Source organism: Abrus precatorius, unplaced genomic scaffold, assembly GCF_003935025.1.
Source record: "Abrus precatorius isolate BTA unplaced genomic scaffold, Abrus_2018 Scaffold7, whole genome shotgun sequence".
Lineage (NCBI taxonomy): Eukaryota > Viridiplantae > Streptophyta > Magnoliopsida > Fabales > Fabaceae > Abrus > Abrus precatorius.
Window position 1 is genome coordinate 29066916 of NW_020874417.1, and position 21799 is coordinate 29088714.

A 21799-nucleotide genomic window follows, 5' to 3' on the forward strand; every position below is an offset into this window, starting at 1 on the left:
ATTGGGCTTGATTTGTAATTTATTTCAACGAAAAATTATTTTTTTGAGTTTTTTTTTTTCAAATACAAGGATAGTAAATCAATAAGTTGGATAATAATAGTGGAATGCTTTTCCTTGCATGATTTACTAACGTGGTATCATTATTTTAGTAAAGGTTGAAATATTATCAGAGCGTTATTTATTTATATAAAATAAAATATTTTAGCCATATCGAGAAAATTGTTAATAGCTTTAAAAAAAATGATTAACATGATATTATATTCATACGGGAATCTTGAAGGAAATATCATAAAAACAAAATCTCAAGATTTCTTTTTGTTATTCAAGCAATTTCTTATTTATTAGGTGATGAGCTGGTAGCTTAGATGGATCAAATCACTTGTTACCCAAATAAAAAGGGGAAAAAAGTAACACACCTCTCTCATTAAATCCTCCACACTGAGCTGCCAAATTTCGAAGGAATATTATAGAATTCCACTGGGAGAGATGATATTCAAAAATGGCGTCTAATAAATATAATTTTCATCCTTGTTGAGACTCACATATTAGATTTCTCATAAAAAGACAAAAACTTAGCTATTGTTTCAAAATCACAAGGTACGTATAGCATGTCTCACCATCACCACGTATCTCATCCATCCCCCAATCGTGTTATTTATTCCATTCCTCAATCCCTCTTACAGACAAAATCAAAGTTTTTTCATCAATCCCAAGGCCGTGTCAAACTTCACACATTCATGCATAATTGTCAAAACACAAAGACAGATCAAGCTTATAGATGTCTCTTGGTTCTTTAACCAACGCTATCATAATTAATAATTCACCAAGTATATTAACCAACCTATCAAAATTCTCACAAACCCCATGCGTTATATTAAAATAGTAGTGATTAATTCCATTACGTAACACAAGCCACCAACCTCATCTACCCTATCGTCTTCCAATTTTCAGAACATTAATTTTCATTAATTCAATAATTTTATATACTAACATACCTGTAAACGTAACAATTTGATCAATCAATCATATAATAAACCTAGAAAAAGGAATTAACATATGAATCATATAGCGGAAAAAACAATTAAACATAAAATTCTGAAAATTCACCGCTTCTGTTGATACGAAGAACAGCATTCATGAGATTCACACACAAAAATCCGTATAAACGAGAATCAACCTCAATTCAACATAATTAAGAACAGCCATAAATCTAAAGTATAGAAACAAATTGAAACGATCAAATTATAATGGGATTGGAGAGAATTCAAGGTATGTGATTCGATTAATGAACATATACGATTCGGGATCCAATATTTCACATCTTATACAAAGTGAAATATATATAACATATAAAAAAACCAAAGAAGAAGAAGAAGAAGAAAGAAATTGAACAAAAGAAGTGGAATAGGATTAAAAGAAAAAAAAAAACAAAAATTGTGTAATTTACGTAGTTTGACACCAAGGTAGTGTTTTCGAGGAAGCTAAGGTTGGAATTATTTTCATGTACAAGGGCAGCTCCTCTTAGGAAAAGTGGATCTGAAAAACGCATCCATGTCCTCCTTACTCGTCACCTCGAAGAACTGAAATTCATCTAGAAGCTTCCTCTTGCACGACACGAAGGGCTTCGGCTTTCGCGGCGCCGGAGGACACGTCAGCACGGCCGGAATCTTGCTCTCCTTGGACGTCGGAGTACGGTAACTCTCTTCGTCGTCGGCGACCGTGACGGCGCCGTCGTTCTCATTCTCGGCTCGTGTGACGACGGAGGAGATGTCATGGTCAGGGGAGGGAACGTCGTCTATTTTGACGGCGGCGATTCGGAGCTTGGGTAACTCGTGGTGGAGGTGCAGGTCGGTGGACATGGTTTGGACGTGTTTGGACGGTGAGAAAGTGGAAGAGAAAATTACTCAACGTGAGATGCGTGAAACTGCGTTTGTTCCTCTATATATATAGAGATAGTTGGGGAGTTGAAAAACTTTACGGAAAGCTTTCAAAGCGTGCGTTAGAAGGTAGAACCATGAGAGAGAGAGAGAGAGAGAGAGAGAGAGAGAGAGAGAGAGAAGGGTAGGATTAGAGCGAGAAAGAGAGAAAGAATGGTAGGAAGAAGAGAGAGAGAGAGAGAGAATGTGTGCGTGATAAGTGTTTTGGTTGGAGGTGGGGCACCGGGGTATCCCGATCCCTTAACTCTGTTTAATTTCACATTTCACACCACTTTATTATTTAACTATATTAGGAGGATTGCGGTTAATTTGGTCTGAGAGTTTTGATTCCGTTTCATCTATTATTATCTTTAAATTAACTCTTCTTTTCCTTAATTTTATTATTTAATTAGCGATGAACAACTCCCCTGTAAAGCTTCACTTGTAGCACTGTCATTTTTCATTATTTACTTTAGTTAGGGAGAGTTGCAAATTCAGGACTTGAAAAATCATAGAAATTTTGTTTCGGATTCGGATGATGTGAACACTATAGGAGACCTTTATTAATCTCATTTATAAGTGCATATTAAAATGTCTTAACTAGATATAATTACTTGCATAAATTCTGATATAGGGGAATATATCTTTCTATGTGAAACTCAGTTAATCAAAGTTAATAATACCAACAGTGGTGTTAACAAGAATAAACCTTGTTTAATCCTCGCCCTTTCTTTCCTTATTGGCCCCTAATCTCTAGTATCAAAAATTTCACCAGCAACAGCCTGTTTTGTTAACCACAAATGGAACTGCGCCACGTGTAAATAGTTAGCTTGGTGGGACAAAGATACCCTCTTCAGTAGGATATTAGATAGTCTCGGCCGCAGTAGATAAAACCGGCTTCCTGAACGGATGTCACGGCCCCTTGCTTTTACGAACGGTCAATAGTGGAACGTACATCTTACGTTATAGGCAAAAGGATAGCTATTGTCGCTTGGCCTCATCACCACGCGCCTTACAAGGCGCGTGTCTGACATATTTCATTCCTTTTTTCTTTTCTTCGTTTTAATCTTATTATTGTTACTATTTATCTGATTATTATTTGTAGGTAGTGTTCAGGGACCATTTTTCCTTTTCCTTTTGAGTTTTCATGATTTTTCATATCCATTGCTTATTAAGGTGATTTTGAAATATTTGTAGGACTTTATAATTGTCCGAAACATAAATAAACATTTTAGTGGGCAAGATTCTCTTAGTCGTCATTTCAATTCTGTGAAGTTGAAATTTGAGTTAAGATAAATAAGTTTTTAGTGAGCCGGTGTGTAATTTTATCATAAATTCCCTCCACAGTTAATAGTCTTTTTGGTCTTCATATGAACGTGAACTTTACCTAACGATTAAAAGAAAACATATATATGCATGATTTGATTATTTTGTTTTGGATAGATTTTGCGAAAAATCACGTCTCTATAATTAACTCTGGACAGCAGTACTTTACTACGTACATCCAGAATATACAAATTGACAATTGCCAAGTTCTATGACTTCAATGGTAAATAACTTTATGTAGCAAAAAAATGTTAAAAAATTTGTTCACCTTATCATCAGAATTTATGTTCTACTTTTTACAAGACATATGCCAAACTAACCAAATTTGAATTTCATGTTAATTAACCCAGTATAGAGAATTATCACTCACGTGCTCTCGTTCTTCCTTGTATGGTCAATGGCGTCACCCTATCTTTGCTTACTAATTTTGTTTATCAGAAAAAAACACACATATAACTAGTACTGTATATTTTCTAGTAAATGTTATAATTTTATGAGTTATGAATCTATGTAAAATGCTACATAATTCGAGATATGGAGCATTAATATTTGATATGCAATATGAATGCTTTACAAATGTGATCGTACATGCCAAATGTTATCTATTTACCAAAATTGAGTGAAGAAAACAAAATATCATAGGGCAATGATTGGACTTCTATCTTTTGAATATATGGCAAATGAATATATATATATCGGAGTGGATTGATGTATCATAGAATATAACCGATCATATACATGTCATCTTTGATTATTTTTGTCCTTTAGTGCTACATGATTGACAAATGGCTACTACATATGTATATGAAGATGACTTTCTATTCTTCACTAATTTTCTTTGTGTTTGGCTCTAAGAATGTTGAGAGGTAAGCAAATTACCGCAAATACTAATCATGATTATCATGTTATTAGTTTGATGATTAATAGAAACTTGCGATGCTGTTCATTAACCATTCTTGAAATCAGATGTACTTTTACTAATTTTCAATTTCATTACGTCGTCTTGTTTTTACTGATATGTATATACGTATATATATTGACACACACTACAAGAGCGGGAAGATTGAATTTAAACTTAAACGGCTGTTATGAATTGGGAATTTATATTAATAACCAAGGGGTTAATTGTTTGATTTAATTCTGAATACATATTTTAATGATTAAGAATTATTCTAGAGATAGAGAAACTACGTACTGATCAAAGTGTATTGATTTGTTTGTATAGTTGGGTGTTTTAAAAGCCTAATTATAATAAAGAGATTAAATGGAAGCGGTGTATTTATCGCAGGAAGTAGATGAATGTGAAGAAATGAAAAATTGAAATATAATATATATATATATATATATATATATATATATATATATATATATATATATTGTCCCCTGTAATAAGGCATTAACATGTGTTTGTAATCTCTTTGTCTGTTGCGAGAAGATGGGTCTCGTAGCTGATCCCATGATGGAAGAGGGTGTTCGCTTTCATGGCACCCCACAGAAGATGCGCGTGCACATGGGCAATGCATGCAAAGAAGACGACCTATCTTTCTGTGCCTTGTTGTTTTCTCTCCCTATGACATGAAAAATTCATCGTGATCTTTCTTTGATATCATTAGAGCATAGGATACCATCTTAGAGCCTTCAATACGCCCATCTACTTCTTTCTCTCTCTTTCTATAAAAAATTGTGTTTGTTAGTGTGGATTGGGTTTACCAAATACCAACCCATCATCAAATGAATCTTTCCACGTGCATTGTCTACTTACTACATATTTATGTGCTTGGTTTTCACCGCTAATCATAAGCAAAGCAGTTATATTATTCTTTTACTAATTATTTTATATTGCACCCCTATAATTGCTTCCTACTGCAATTTTTAACACACTTTTTTCAGTTTGACTATTACAAGTATCTATTCTAATTTTTTTTTTCATTTTTACACAATAATTATCATTTTATAGTTTTCTTTCAAAATGATTATTATTATTAGGAAAATTTAATCCGTATTTTAAGTTGCACTTGACAAATATAAGTGAAATGTATAGTACTAATTGTAATTTTACATATTAAAAAAATAAATTCCTTGTTTCAGGAAATTCTGATCATCCCAAATTTTATGATTGTGTTTAAGTACTTAAAAACATTTTTAAAAAATAATTACTTTGCAATATTTAATATTGACTTTAATAACGAATATTAATAAAACGGTAATTTTGATGCATTATATGCATACATACGAAAAATTTATCATTATTTAATTATGCATGTATAACATATTATAAAAACTCTTTTTCTATGCAATAGTAAATTTTACCAAATACTTAAAAAACTTTGATAATATATAATTTGATGAGCATTTTTAAATGCTTACAGGAATGCTAGTCTGAATATAAGTGCATTTAGCATGATCAGTTTGATGAAAAATTCATGTGGATCGACACAAAAACTAATTTTAGCTTTAGATCAAGAGTAAAATTTGGGAGATAAAATATTTGAGTTAAAATAAAATGTGTTACTAATAATGCATATGCAAAACAGATAAAAGAAGAAATTCAATGTATTTATCGATGAGAGAGTATTTTTCTTATTTGGGCATTTTCGCATTATACTAATTCATGTTATTGACTTTGTACATACATCCAGTAATGTCATTGATCCCTATGAGTATGCGACCGAGGATCGCACGTGCAGAGAGGTTTTACAATGATTGTGACTGCACTCCCAGAACCCCAGATAACTGTTTCATTTTTCTCATTTATTCATTTGTATATTTGCATATATTCATATTGATTCAAGTATTTCAGTGTCTTTCACAAGTTTACTTATTCTGTAATTTTAGAGGCTTGAGGAGATGTCCATTAATGCGACGACTCCATTTCAAGTTTCAGATAGCGATATTTTTTAAAAATAATTTTCTATTATATTTTATTAAATAAATATTAATTAAAAAGATACATATGTTTATTATCTTAATTAAAAATATTATTTTATCAGTTAAAAAGTTATTAAACATAAAAAGTAAAAAGATTTAAGATTATTCCATATTAATTAATTCATTAATTGCAGTCAGTAGTTTCATGGAAAAAAACAGGCAAAACTTCAACATTCCTAGTCTTTACCTGCTTAACTACTACTTTACTCTTCGTGTCAAAGTTAATATAGAATTGTTACCTTTCGTTAGTTCTTTCGCTTTTTCATTTTAATATTCAATATGCTTTATTCTCTTTCTAAGATAGATCAACGAGACGCCAGATCCAAAGAAAGTATAAGAAGAGTTCATGGCAAGCCTTGTGTTAAGGTTTTCTTTAATTTCCATTTTTCCAATCTGTCTTTATCTCAAGCTTGTGGGTCAAGTTTGCTCCTGTCTGACCACGTACTATTTTTTTCTTTTATTTATTACTGTATAATAAGGAACCTAATAACATGCAGATTGAGGTGGTGCATAAGATCTCATACACGTTAATTCTTTTGCATTTTGAAGCAAAATCGAATTTGAGGATTTGAGCAATATGTGATTTGTTTTTCTAAATACATCCATAAAAGTTGAGTATTTTAGTGCAGATTCCATTCAGTGGTTATACTAGACATCAAGCACCGAAAGACATTAAGAGTAAATAAATAAAAGAATTAGCTAGAAGACAATTCACAATATTGGCTAGTGAATTTTGTATCCCTATTGTTGCTTAATTGTTGACTCAACATGTTGTTCTACAGCTGGACCATTGGCATTATTTGTGCTTGCATGAGGTTCATGTTTTGGCTGATATCGGATTAGCTTAAAGCATGCCCATTATGAATTGATTATGATCCCCTAACCATCGTTCCCATTTGTACTCAATGGTATCCAAAGAAACTTCATTCAAATTTCTCAGCATAATACTTCTCTTGGAAATCACCACAGTCTAACGCGCTGAATCCTAAAAATTAACAATCCTTCCTTATACAAGTTTTATAGTCACAGTCGTGTGAAAAGTAGTATTTATTAATGGTGGCTTATCAGGACACGAGATTGTAGGGTCGATCGATTAGAGTTAAATACTTACACACAAAAACAAAAATCTTAAGGGAAAAGTAGTTTCATTTCACCTCTAAAACCTACGACCACCTAGTCATAAATTAACTGTACCAACTTACCATTGTGTCAGCTAAAGATTTGAAAATTCTCAACTCTCTAATTATGTGTTTTTAATTTCTATTAACAATTAAAATTATATTTTTTTATTAAATATAAGGATTAAAAATGGACAAAATTTAAATAAAAATTAGAATAAATAAAATCACATATTCTCTATATTTTAAAGTATATATTAATTTAAGCCTCGAAAGTTGGCATTGAAGGATCTTGCCCCGAGACAAAAATGGGTGTATTTACATTTTCAGATCTTGGATGAATAATAGTTAGAAACAAAAGCAATCAGTTTCAGTTCAACGGACCGAACAAATGTGTCAAATTTAGGGATATATGTGGACAACCGCAGACTGCAGCTGTTTGGTTGAATAGTAATGTCCCATAACCGTCAGAGGTAGGTTTTGGTTTTTACTAAAAATAAGATTATACTGAGGTTATTTTTCTTTTTCTTCTTTCTATAATTCTATCAGCAAGAGATACTGGCGTATAGATAGTTTCCCATGTGTTTATGTACCAAATTGGAAACATATTTGAGCTTATGATTGCTTCGAAGGGTTGAAAATTTTGAGACATATTTGAGTTTACGTACGGTTGTTTTGAAGGGTTAAAAATGTTAATTCTGATAAATTTTTATCATAATATACGCTCACAAACTACACTGCAACTGATTGTCGTGACACTCAAAAAAAGAAGGCGACTCTGAATCACAAAAGCTTCATGTTCATGCATGTGTCAGTACTGCAAAATATTGAATACAGCCAAATATATATGAACCATGGAACTTATCATAATGGGCTATCAAAAGCTGATTGTCGAAAGACATGATGATATACTATTTTAATACTGACAATAAATGAAAACGCAGTTTCTTTTTACTCCGACTCCAAGAACCTAACCCCAAGAGGAAGTTATTGAAAAAATTACAGAATCATAAATTTTGCTAAGATATTTATCTTGTGATTTATGATGGCAGGTGACTGTTTCATATGGAGGATCTTAATAACGATGTTTGTCGACCAGCATTTGACATGTTTTATTAAAATATTATTAATTGAAAATTATTAAATATTTTAATATTTACTGAATAATCTTTGGAAGATACTTCAAATTTTAAATATCTAATTTTACTACTTTCAATAAACAGGTACATTTTGGCCAACAAAAACAAACAACCATAATTATATACCATGTAGAAATGTAATATTGATACATTTTTTATAAGACAAAAAGGAAAATAATTGAGATGAACCTAACAGATAACTGTTCGTAGAGGCTTATTTTTGGTGCGACGAGGGACTCTTTTACTCATCAAATGGGTTTGAATTTGGGTTTTAATAATTACTCACAAAAATTTGTGAATGCAAATATTATAGTGCTCAACTTGTTCCTCACTCCCTATATTTTATGCGTGCACAAATGGTATAATTAAAATATAAAAAAATATTTAGGTTTTTTAGTTAATTACGTTGCACTTTTAGTTAATGCATGCCTTTTGTTTAATTATTTTTTATATTTAATTATTTTAAATTTTAAATGATATTTTCCTTTCTTAGTTTGCAAAATATAAGACACATACTAAAATGCAAGTATGGGTATATAAATGCCCATTGTGTATAGACATAGGAATTGAAAAGTTGCTACCTTACATGAGAACGAATTTAAGTACAATTTGTTTTTCTTATAATATAAGTATTTATAAGAGCATAAATATTAAAATAAAAAGCTCAACCCTTATTTATTATCTTTCCTAATACTTATTAGCATTTATATTTTAATTTAATTTTATATTTTTTACTTTCTTAACTAATATCTAAAGACACTATTTAATAAGGATTAGCTTATATTCAAACTTAAAATAAAAAAAATTCTATACCATTATTTAATTTTTGACAAAAAAGAACTAGATGAGTTTACTTTTAAAATATATTATTTTCAGTCCCAAATCAATCCCTTTAATATGAATCTAAATACTTAACTTAAATGCACTAGATTTTGGAGAAATAGTTATCTCATCTAACTTTTATAAATCATAGTCTGAGGAACTCCAACTGAAAACCGATCGAACATACCAAATGGCAATTTTCTTTTTATTTAAGGGCATATAAATGCTAGCTGTATTTAAGAAAGTCTCGTCTCATCAGTTTTCAAGAGCAAATCACGTTCATGCTGTAGTTTTCAACGTTTCAAATAATACATTTTGCCACGTCATCTAGAAGGAATCCGATGAAACTAGCATAAATAAAATCAAATTAAAGCATTATTTAAAAGTCTAATAAGCCAAGACATTGGAGAGAGATTTCAAAGGATACGATTGTTAATAAGATAAGAAGAGTAATACAATGAATGGTAAGAAAATTTCGACGAAAATTATATACGAATACTATTCTTTAATTTTCTTAAAAAATATAAGATGTATTTAATTATTAACAAAGTAGTGGTTTTTTACCAACAAAAATTAACCACGTAAATTTGTGATAAATTCGTGTAAAACTTTTGGTACTGTTTAGAAACTCTAGGTGAATATAAATATATCATCACCTAATAACTTAGTGAACATAAATATAAGAATGGTTCTTTTTGTTGATTTTTTAATATCTTAAAAAACTAAAAAATAATTAATTTTTAATTTAATATAGAATTTGTGAAAAACTTTGTAAAGGAATTTAAAATTATTTAAACACAAAAGTAATTACTCTTTTAAATAATATAATGTTCTCGCATAGTCTTTTTAGTGATTCTCCTATCTTTTATATAGTAACTTAATCGTAAAATAAACAAATATATTGAATATCTTAAAAGTATAAGAAAAGTTTTTTTTTATCTAGTTAATAAATAAAAAAATATTGTAAAGATAATGATAGATGTAATAATTTAACAATTAACAAATCGATGCTCAATCAGCTAGCCTTTGTTCGGCTTTGACGACTGCTTTGATAAGTTTCGTCTTTATGTACACGACACTCATATTTTGTGATCACAATCAAACTCATACTTAATAGCAAAAATACTAAACAGTATGACAAAAACTGTAAACTATAAATTCAACCTGATTGTGTTCACTTCCTCAATTATGCATATGCTTTTTTAAATATTTTTAGCTACAAATATAAAATCACACTGATTCGTGCTAATTCATCAGAATTTTTTTTTTGCACTAATAAGGATAGCTCTACTGAGCAGAAACCCATATTTATTTTAAGGTGTTCAATCGTTAAGTGAGTTTGTCTACGAGTAATTTATAAAATTTTGTAAATATAAATATAGACATGGATGCTTAAACAAAGTATAGATACAATATTAAAAAGTTAATACCCTATATGATTTTTATATATATATATATATCATTTTTCATTTTTTTTTTGCATACATTTATCTTAAAATATCACACCTAAAAAAGAAAAAAATATTTTACTTTAGTTGTACTAAAAAAAAGTATTTTTTAAAAAATTGATATGATACATATTCAAGAATCTCTGAAAAATCTCTTAGCATCAATTCCTCGTCTAGTTTTTTGTTCTTGTTATTATTTTGTGTTTATACATTAGTATTAGAATATATATGTCATTTAGTTTTTCATTTTTTTGCTTTCCTATTTTTTTCATGTTGTTGAAACATTTTCCTTTATAAATTCTTTAAAATAACAATCAAAGTAAAAAAAAAAAGTAATAATTATACTAGGTATTAAGTAAAAACTCATTGACTAAATATTAAAAATAAACTCACCCTAAAATTTTCTGAAAATGTTTTCTTGAATGTGCTCCAAATAATTAATTAAAGAAATTTTTTTAATTTGTATAATATTGAAGATGATATATAACAAATTTTTATTAATATAGAATTTAACGTTATTTAATACATTAATAAAATTAAATGCTACAAATTTTTTAGAAAAACTTATCTTACATAACTTTTTATCTTATGCAACATTGGACATGTTAAAAAAGTTAATATTAGACTGTCACGTACGTTAATCAACATTATTATTTTACAGCAGTTCTCTTGTAATTAATTACTAAGCAGGAATTGAGATTGGTTAAACAAACCTAATTTTTTTCCTTTGCTCTTCGAGATCCTTGCTTTCTGTAATGTGCCACATGCATATCATGGTATTGTGCAGGTCGTCATTTGGGACTTTTTCTTTTTAATAACTTTTTGTCATTATACAAATTTTTTTACCATACAGTTTTATTACGAACAATTTGCTATGATATATTGCTACTTTATATAATTAGTATACAGTATATATACGAATGTTTTTCTAATGATAAGTGAATCAACCATATATGTATGTAAACAAAATCTATTATTACTGACCCGTGCATGAAGCAGAGCCACTCACCAACCACAAATCGAAAGAAACCCAACCAAAAATTTACGTTATCCTTTGGGGTTTCAGTTTGACTTATATGATCATCTCTATGAATCGAGGTCACACGTGCACAAGTTACACGCAGTCCCAGGTGGGCTGTACCAATATTGACATTAAGACAGCTTTGGTAGAAACAAACAAAACTGTAGGATTATAACTTTTCTACTCTTTGCCGCCTTAACCACCCCTTTATAATTCACGTGAAATTTTTTTAAGCATTTTCACCTCGAAAAATTATACATTGATGCTCATTTTTTCATGAAAAATATGTGAAGTGAAAAAAATAAAAATATATATATATAATTAATAACGTGATAAAATATAAAATATAATATTTTCCCTTGATGATGGACATTTGCTTCGTGTTTTGACAATCATTTTAACGAAAATGGTAATTATTAAGTCATTGATTAAAAATATCTTAAAATTAATATACTCCTTGAAGTGATGAATTAGTATAGGGATCCAATGCTAACAAACTCCTTGGGGTTGGAAAATGAATGAATCTGTTCTTGCTAATACACTAGTTTTGGTATGAAATTGAGTTAATTTTACATTAATCAAGCATAAGATGGTGTTGAAAGAGGTTGATATAGTCTCTGCCGTGGAGTGCAAGAAATAAAGTAGAGTAATTTGTCTCGACAATTAATATTAAAATAGTTTTGAATGATAGGGCAATCAACTAACATAAGGTATAAACAATGTCTATTAATGTTAGGTTTAGTTGAGAGTTGATGAATGAAGGTCACACGTGCACAAGTTAACGAAGATTGAGTACAAAATTTCACGGTTAACTGTATCTTTGACCATGGGCAGCATTCAGGTTAGGGAAGCAATTCGGTAGAAACAAACAAAACTCAGCCTACATAGTCTTTACTTGCTTAACTACCAAGTACAGTTTACTGAAAACTTATTTATCAACTTTGACTTTTTATTATTTCCCTCACTATCTTCTTTTTATAATTTTATTTAGGTGTTTGTTAGAGTAGAAAACATTGCATACCTTTTTTAAAAATAAAATAAAATTGACAGTTGTACTTTTTAATATATTAAAAATTAAAAAATATTTATATTTTTTAAATAAATTATTAATCATATTATCTGTTAACAGTTTAATACAAAATTAATGATGATAATTATTACAATGTAAAATGATATAAAATATTCTCTTAATTTATAATGAAAATTACTTTCTATTATTTATTTCTCAGACTTACATCGGTCAAAATATAAAAAAATGAAAACACCTTTAATTTTTTATATTATATAACCAAATCCTCCTTATTCGATTAAAGTTATTTTAATTTATTATGTACGCAGTTGTTTTATACTAATTATATAATTTAATTTAAATATTATTTTTTAAATTTACTTATTATTCTAATTTTGACACGCTATATCAAATATAAAAATTATTTTTTAAACATATTGATTTTTAATATTGGTTTAGTTTTTTAATTTATTCTTATTTAATATAATATAATATCCACTCTTAAAAATTAAAATTGGTAATATCTTAATTTATTTTTTTATTTTATTTTAAATAAAAATATCCATACAATGTGCGGGCAACTAGCTAGTTTAGTTAAAACAAATAGATTAACAATTTTGTGAAAGAAATGGTTGCAGGCAGTGATAAGCAAATAGGTTACTAATTTAATTTTAAGAAGATTCATTTTGTAGTGCAGAGGGAAAATTATTATTTTCCCATTTTTTATTATCCTATAATTTAGTTGTATGATAGTTAGAAAGTTATAAATTCATTTTAATTATAAATGAAAATGACGATAGTTGATTGACTGGGTATTTTAGTTTTCAAAATATTGTTTTTTTCTTTTGTTTTTCTTCTCTCTTACTAATTCTAATGATTAAGTTAGAAAAAAACAATTTCATAAACAAAAGATCAAATAGAAAGACATTGATAAAAAAATTATATTTTATTTGGCTAAGTTTTCGGTGTTATCAGAAAGGAGAGGAAGGGGAAGTAATATGGACCACAGAATCTTAAGCAGTGAGTGATTTTGCTTGCTTGTTAATTTACTCAACACAAGCTGCTGTACTGTGTGTATGAATTGACAATATATATTTGGATGATGTTTTCAAACTTTTTTGTAGGTAGATTTGAGTAAAATGAGCACATATATTTTAGAATTTGATCAATAAATTGATATTATCGCCTAATAATTAATTATCATGAATCATTCATTTTAATTATAATAAATTTATATATCAAGATGTTTTATAATTGTTAAAAATATGCATCGTTAGAATGTTCTTTGTAAGTCTTGAATAAACATTTTTTAAAGTGAGTTAGATCAATTTTTTTTTCAATATAGTAGTATTAGAGTCTATTTAGTTAGAAATAACGTATTAAAAATCTTAATTACATAGCTTATAAATTCATTTGAAAATATAAATAATGTGATATTATTAATTAATGACACATTTCATCTACGTATAAATCTACTCAGAAATAAATAAAGAAGTAAGGTAACATGTGACTAACAAATCAGATAAAAATGAAAAATAAATTTTAAAAACCTCCCAATATTTGTTTGTTCACTTATTGTTAATTCAATTGTAGCCGCTGGAAAAAGAAGGTTAATAATCTTTTTTATTTTTATTTTTTTCAAAATGTCCAGAGAGAAACAGAGTTAGCCTCCACAAAATATGTATTTATAGCCAAGAAAATCTAAGGTGTTATGAATACTGTATAAATGGATATGAAATACTTAAAATTGTAACCAGAATAAAAAATACCCATAACTTGTGCACTTTCTAATTAACTATTGAATGATGAAGACATCTAAGAGTTAATTACGGTTATCAGATTCAAAGATAGTTTTTGGTTGTGCTCATACATGCAAGTATATCGAAAATAATGGGTGTGTCAGTTGCCAGTCTTATTTAAGTGATATTTGTTTAGGACACTCCTTTTATATAATAGTATACGTGTTTTAGACAAAAAACACTGAACATTGAAGTTCTTTATCTTTTTGCAATAAAAAATGCTATCAGTATGTAATTAAGGGAAGTAAAGACTGAGAACCATTAAGATTGGGACCAAGAACAGATAGTACTTGGAACTTATTAAATGAACACATTGATTGTGTTTGGCTATGTGCAGATAAGGAAATTTCATGTCAGCAGATAGAATAATAATATGCATGTCAGATAACTTTTGTGAAGAGCGACTCCTAACCACTGATTTGTGAAAATAGCTGGCTGCAATTGAAGTTATATATTATTGAAAAATCGTCATTGAAATCTCTTACATTGGTTGCACCTGAACATGTTAATATATGGAAATATAGAAGCTAAGGATTGCAGTTGTTGATGTATAGCAATTAAAAATGCAGTCAGTAGTTGAAGGGTTTTATGATTGACCAATCATTAATGTTGATAGCAACCAGCAGATAGCAAGTAAAGCCGAAACATCTATAACATGGACATTGGTGTGGCTACTATATTCAATGTTAATAAGTAATTGTTAAGACACAATAGATCTTTGCAAAGATATATAAATGAGTCTTTCTTTCATCTTAATTTTGTTCTTTAAATAATACTTTATTCTTAACATGATTCCTTATTCCCTTCTTATCATACTTTGGTTAGATCTTACAACTCAATTTTATAGATGAACCTTATACATACATGCACGGCTTGATTATTTAGTGATCTGGGTTGTTCTACAACTCTAAACATTGAAATTTGTGTTTGCATGATATTTTGTTAGGTAGATATGGGCTCAAGGGCTGGTCCAGGATGATGATGATGATCTTAAATTATTATGCTTTTTTGTTTCCTAGTGGATTCCAAAGAACTTCGAACTAATTTTCACTGCATATTTGAATAAACTGAGTGATGCTGGTGTCACAGGAATTAGCTCACAAAAAAGAAACACAAAATCCCTTTGTGCAGGTCATTCATATAATGGCCTTTTGGATAGAGTATTTCCTTTTCCTCGTGACCAAATGATTATGTGAGAAATGTTGCCCAAATGAGTATCAACATTTTAACCTTTATTGAATTCTAAACCTAATCCATGCATGTGATGTATTGGTTGAAACTGAAAATGTAATGCCTACCTTTTGCTTTTATGTTTTTAACTACTCAGTAATTAAAAGAGAGCCAATAACAATTGTGAATTGAAGTTTCTCATTCAAAATCCATTTTATTAGGTGTGCCTGATAGTGTGAATGAAAATAAGGCAATTGATCATGTGCATATAATAAATAAAGTGACTAAACAGTGGAGATCATGAAGTTGGAAACTGCAAAAGCTAAGTATTTTGGTAATTTTACTAGATTAAACCACAATATAGTTTCTATCAGCAAATGGGGTAGCATGGATGAACAATAACAACCTTTTTTCCCGTGTCGAATTAGTATGATGCAGTTGTATCTTACACGCTACGGGCTCTATTAGTAGATGGGATTCTTTCATCGTTCCCCCTAAGTAATGCTTTTAAGATATTTATTTAAAAGTCGTCTTTTCAAGATAATCATTATAATAATACGTTATTAATAATTTTTTTTTATCACAGTTACACTCCCTTTTTTTCTTGGCCATGTGCATACGCAAATATGTTTGCTATACATAACACGACTTATTTAATTAAAATAAAAATTAATGAAAGTAAATATCTTTGTGCTATGCAAACTAATGGTAAATTCATAATAAAATTAAATATGAAGATGCATTTACTAGTTTCAGAATAGAAAACAAAGATATACACGTCTCCATCTTGTTTGTGACAAATCTACACCATAGGGTGAGGGTTTAATCAATGGGTCTAAAATCAGCATGAAATTGTAATGTGAATGGTGACCCAAAGTTTGATTGAGGTGGACAATCAAACGCGCAAGTTGGGCCAATATGTGGACATTCAAATAAGGTTCCCCACCTGTTGCCTGTGAAGGTGCATTAGAAGAACCCATTATAATTGATTATGATGGAACCTTTGACCAAAAAAAGTAAAATATTCTGATAGAAGAGATGGGTAAAGGAAATTTTAATAAGAAAACTTTACTTTTATGAAATTTTTTTTTTCAAAAACTTTAGGCCAAACTCAAATGCAGTGATTAATGTAAATATTCATAATAATTGCATATTTTTAAAAATATTAGTTGTATCATTTTATGTAGCAAAAGCCGTTGAGGTGTTGTGTTTGTGTAAGTAAATGTCATACATTATATACTAAATTAAACCTAATTTGCAATGTGAAGATGAATATTTTTCTTTACGTGAAAATATCTTATATATAGCTACTAGGTATCAAAATCAGTATGAAACTAGTGGCTAGAATTTTTTTTCCTTTTCAGAAAAACCAGCATTAAGGTGAACAGATGCTGATGCTGACCCCAAGTTTGAATGATTAAGCTTGACAATCAAGTGGATAAAGATGGGACCAAATGTGAAAATTCATAAGAAGGGAGACACATGAAAATAACATACATCTATGGTTCATGTGATGTGAAAACAACATGATGATTGGAGATATACATAATTAGTGAATTAGATGCTATATAATACATGTATCAAAATTAAATCTCTTGAATCCAATAGTCTTTTAGAGCTTTGGTACGCGATTATATAGAGGCACTATCAACACTGGAACTGAACTAATATATGTATTATGATGAATTAATTTTGTGGAATCACTAGAGGAAGAGTTATGATGTGAAACCCCATGAGATTTATGAATGATGAATGGTTGTTGAATAATGAAGTTTTGGTTTCAGTGTTTTTGAAACTTGACTGGTTGATCTGGTGTCCCAGTTTTGGAGGTTTGTCTTTGTTATTTTCTTTTATTCCTATTTGATGTGTTATGATGCTGTCTGCTACATGCTGCTTGCCTCCTATGCTTCTATGTTCACTTTCAGTTGAAACTTTGGATTTGAGAATGGGATGGATGGTTTTGATGAATTATTGCATATTTTTTAAAAGTTAATTTAAATACAGCTAGTTATTCAAATATAAATTGTTATATAAATTAATACAAAAATTATATTCACAATATATTCTAATTAATTTAGAGTATAACTGAAAATGCACCAAAATTAAATTCATTTTTTATAGATATATTGTAGTTGCAGGTATACTGCTATTATCTAAGCTACAAGATTGTTGACTAATGAATCACATTATTGTTAAAAATAACGCGTGATGATTGTTAAGTGACACTAATTGCTTTATGCTGATTTAGGATTTTGGAGTGAATAGCAGTTGCCGGGTTGCTATTGGCTTCAGGCTAAGCAAGTGATTGTTTGCAAAGTAAATAAAGAGAGAGAAAAAGAGAAAACTTATTAACCTCTGCCAAAGGAAGTATAGTTGGTTCACATTGAAAATCTCTCAAAATGAAACCAATCAAAATATAAAAATCAAGTAAAACCTCGAATTAGTCTTCTAGATTATATGGTTAGACATTTTTTTGTTCGTATATGGGTTAGTCTTTAATTTTAAAACCTCAATTGATCTTCTCTCTTTTCTCTCTCACACACTCGTGAGTGAACTTTGAAAGCTTGTGTGTATATAATTTAGTTCCTGAACTGTTATCTGTGCCAAATTACTCCTTCCATTAAAAATTTGTGATTTTTGTCCAAAACTTGTAAGGAAATTGATAAATTCAAAAGCTTCATCGTACAAACACAAATTTTAAGAACTAAGTAACTGCATATTGCCACTTAGGAGACAATCGTATATTCAATCTTTCAGCAATTATAAGGTAGATAAATTATTGTGTTAAAACTCACTCTAATTTTTTTAAAAGATTATTACATTATGCCTAATCACACGATTTGAGTTCTACCACTTTCAATATGATTGGTAATTTATCTTGTTTTAAGGATAAATTATGTCAAAATAATAATTAAAAAATGCAGAATGTTAAAGAAATGTGATGTAAGAAGTGAAAACATATGCACGCTAAAGAACACACAAAAAAAAAGTACCAGAAAACTAATCGATATGTACATATGCGTGGATTCGGCCCAATTTCCGTGAAATTTAGAGATAAGATTGAACCCAATTTTCATACGTGAAGGAAGTTTTGGGCTGTCAAACATAGGGCAGACCCAAAGCATTACAAGTTAACTCAATTGCTGTTAGAAGTTTTGAACAAAAAAAACAAACAAATTGGTGTGGGAATGTAAGGTAAATTTATCCTGTAATAACGTCTAGATTCTTGAAGCAACTCTTATTTTAGGCAATACAACGAAGCTCAAAAGATACATTAGACAGGAATGATAAAGATAAAAACCATTCACCTATGCTAATTTAAAAGGCAGAAACATAAACAAAGAATCTAACGGGAAAGGTAACCAAGCAACCTGAGTCGTTCTTTAAAACATTGCTTCTATTTTAATAATGTGACAATTATACCAAAAAATAAATAAATTATGTGACAACAAAAATTGATCGAATTTTGATAACTAGGAAATAACTTAGTCTGTTTCTTTCTACACCACGCGGCACCTTAGGCATCAAGGTCTTCGGTGCCATGCAGCATTGGCTGGACTTCCTACAATCCCAATATTGTAATTTACCCTTAAACAAGTTTAAAATTTGTTTTTTTAATCTAAAACCAAATTGACCCACTCTTAATAGTGATGATTAAATCAGGTCAGAATTTAAAACTTAACTTTATTGTTTTATTATTTTGGTCACTAAAAAAATTAACTTGATCAAATATATATCAGGTTGGGTTTTGGGTCATGATGAACCTGAAGAATGTACTTGTTCGTAGTTGCATCAACAGACGCTATTGTAAGGTAGATGGTTAACCAATATTGGCTAAGCACTACGATGTCATGCAGCATTGTAAAAAAGATTGTTAAAGAACCATCTTCAAACGGTTCCCTTTCTTCATCATTTTCTGTGTTTGCTGCAACACCCGTCTTCTCATCAAGAAATTCTTCCTTCACCTCAACCCAACACTCCACCAACTTTCTAGACATTGCCAAGAAGCCAGAGGTTTTTTATTGGATGGTCAAAATCAGAAGGAAGATTGATGAGAATCCTGAATTGGGTCACGAAGAATTTGAGATCAGTAAACTGATCATAACTGAATTGGATAAATTGGGCCTCCCTATTTGCAGTCACTAGTGTTATTGGCTTCAAAGGGATTTCATACAATCCCAAAAACTCTGGCCCTTCTAATGTTTCTTATACTTTTGTATTTCGATTATGCCAATCTTCGGCTTCTAACATATTTGGCACCACACAAGTTCTAATAATTTGACAGAGAAATTTCTATTAAAAATATAGTTTATAGCTATTCTATTAGCAGAAAACTAGTTAATACTTGGAATTCATAAACAAGAAACATAGATAAACACTAGGCACACACTCCCTATACTCGTATCATTCATTTACACACTTGACAAACCTCAAGAGAGGCATTCCTCCCATTCAGAAAACAACGCGTAAAGACAGTAAAAAATATATCCACACACAATAAATTTAGCATCTTAATATATGTTGCACATGTATCGGATTCAGATGGCATTACCTCTTCAATAAGACACCAAACCACTTGCTTTATTGAGTAAAACCAAGCTCTCAGAATAATAACCAGAATAAAGATACCAAGAGTACCCATCTCCTCCAATTTGAAGGTATGTGAATCTTTTGCTCTCCAAGTCTAGCGAATACAAACACCCCTTTCCCTCCTCATCCATCAGCAGCAACACCTCTCCACTATTCCTAACACACAATGCCGCCGGAGGAGCAGTCACGCCAGTGACCGTTATCCCCAGAGAGGGTGCTTCCAGACAAAACCCCTTCAGATTAAAAGCAAACACCTTATTCCAAGACTCCACAACACCATACTCTTTCATGACCCAAATGTCACAAGAGCAGGGCGAATCACCATTCACAGAGTACACAGTAAGAGCCTTCCCATTGCCACCACCAACGACAGTAACCGTAACTGCATCCGAGGAGACACGAGCAAACGTCTCCGGCAGCACAACCTCACCAAACACCTCATCCTCAAAATCAAACGACAAAACAAAATAGTACCAACAACCATCATCACCACCACCCACCCAGCGTTTGGCACCCCAATTAACAATCCCATCAACAAAACCATGAGGAGCATCTCTACCAACGAAACACAAGGTACACAAAGGAGCAACCCCATCAAGGTTCCTCCAAAACCCACTGGCAAGGGAGTAAACCTCAATCTCAGGAGCAGAAATCCCGAACCTTTCATCATCCACCATGCAAGCAATTCTCACGACTTTGTAATCACAGTTTCTGGAATCGAAGCCGAAGGCAACGGAGGCACTATAGAAACTAAGGTAGTCACGGGGTCTAGGGAGGCTAACAAATCGTCGAACAGAAGGGCTGCAAATGATGAGAGCATGGTACGCTTCACCGGCGGTGATGCAAACGAGGCCGTTACAGATGGCGACGACGGAGAATTCACGGTCAAAGGAAGTGGGGAGGCGAAGGGAGGAGGAGTGGGTGAGGAAGGGGTCGTCACGGTGGAGGGAATAGTGAAGGAGGTTGGGGAAGGTGCGTTCGTTGCAGAGCTGAAGGAGGAGGAAGGAAGGGGAATGGCGGTGGTGAAGGGAGATGAAAGAAGGGTCGGTGATGAGGGAACGCCATGACTTGCACACCAAGGTGCATTTCACAAGGCTCTTTGATGGAAGCCTGTGGAGGATTTCCACCACAATTTCATGGGGGAAGAAGCAATTAGACATTATTGAAATTTGGATTTACGATTTAGTAAGGGCATCAAAAATGAAAATGAATTGAATGATAATTGAAATGGTTACCCTTATCCTTCCTTTTCCCCAATTGAGAGACCCACGTTCTGTCTGTCTGTCTGTCACCTAATCTCAAGCAAACTAAAAACCAATCGAGGTTGAATTGAATGACAATAGAAATGGTTAGCCTTGCTGAGTATCTCTTCACGTTCTCCCAAATTGACAGAATTTACTACGACTTTGAACATAGTCTTATTCAATTTGTAATCGAAATTAAAATAATAAAAAAATGTTGAGTAAAACATAAGAAATCAACATGCGGGGATTAACGACTAACTTGGCGTTAT

At 30.7% G+C, this 21799-nt stretch overlaps 2 protein-coding genes across 2 annotated transcripts; both read right to left on the reverse strand.

Annotated features, from left to right (window-relative positions):
• Window positions 1–1222: 1222 nt before the first annotated feature.
• On the reverse strand, window positions 1223–2132 carry LOC113873392 (cyclin-dependent protein kinase inhibitor SMR1). The gene has a single exon (XM_027511491.1). It carries the CDS (start codon window positions 1857–1859, stop codon window positions 1500–1502), a length of 360 nt encoding a protein of 119 aa, XP_027367292.1. The 5' UTR covers window positions 1860–2132; the 3' UTR covers window positions 1223–1499.
• Window positions 2133–19444: 17312 nt separating this feature from the next.
• LOC113872828 (F-box/kelch-repeat protein At3g17530-like) lies at window positions 19445–21669 on the reverse strand. The gene has a single exon (XM_027510665.1). It carries the CDS (start codon window positions 21444–21446, stop codon window positions 20253–20255), a length of 1194 nt encoding a protein of 397 aa, XP_027366466.1. The 5' UTR covers window positions 21447–21669; the 3' UTR covers window positions 19445–20252.
• Window positions 21670–21799: the final 130 nt, after the last annotated feature.

What these genes read in the sequence shown, in the direction of transcription:
- LOC113873392 (XM_027511491.1), bottom strand. Translation starts at nt 1,859, where the DNA reads ATGTCCACCGACCTGCACCTCCACCACGAGTTACCCAAGCTCCGAATC.
- LOC113872828 (XM_027510665.1), bottom strand. Translation starts at nt 21,446, where the DNA reads ATGTCTAATTGCTTCTTCCCCCATGAAATTGTGGTGGAAATCCTCCAC.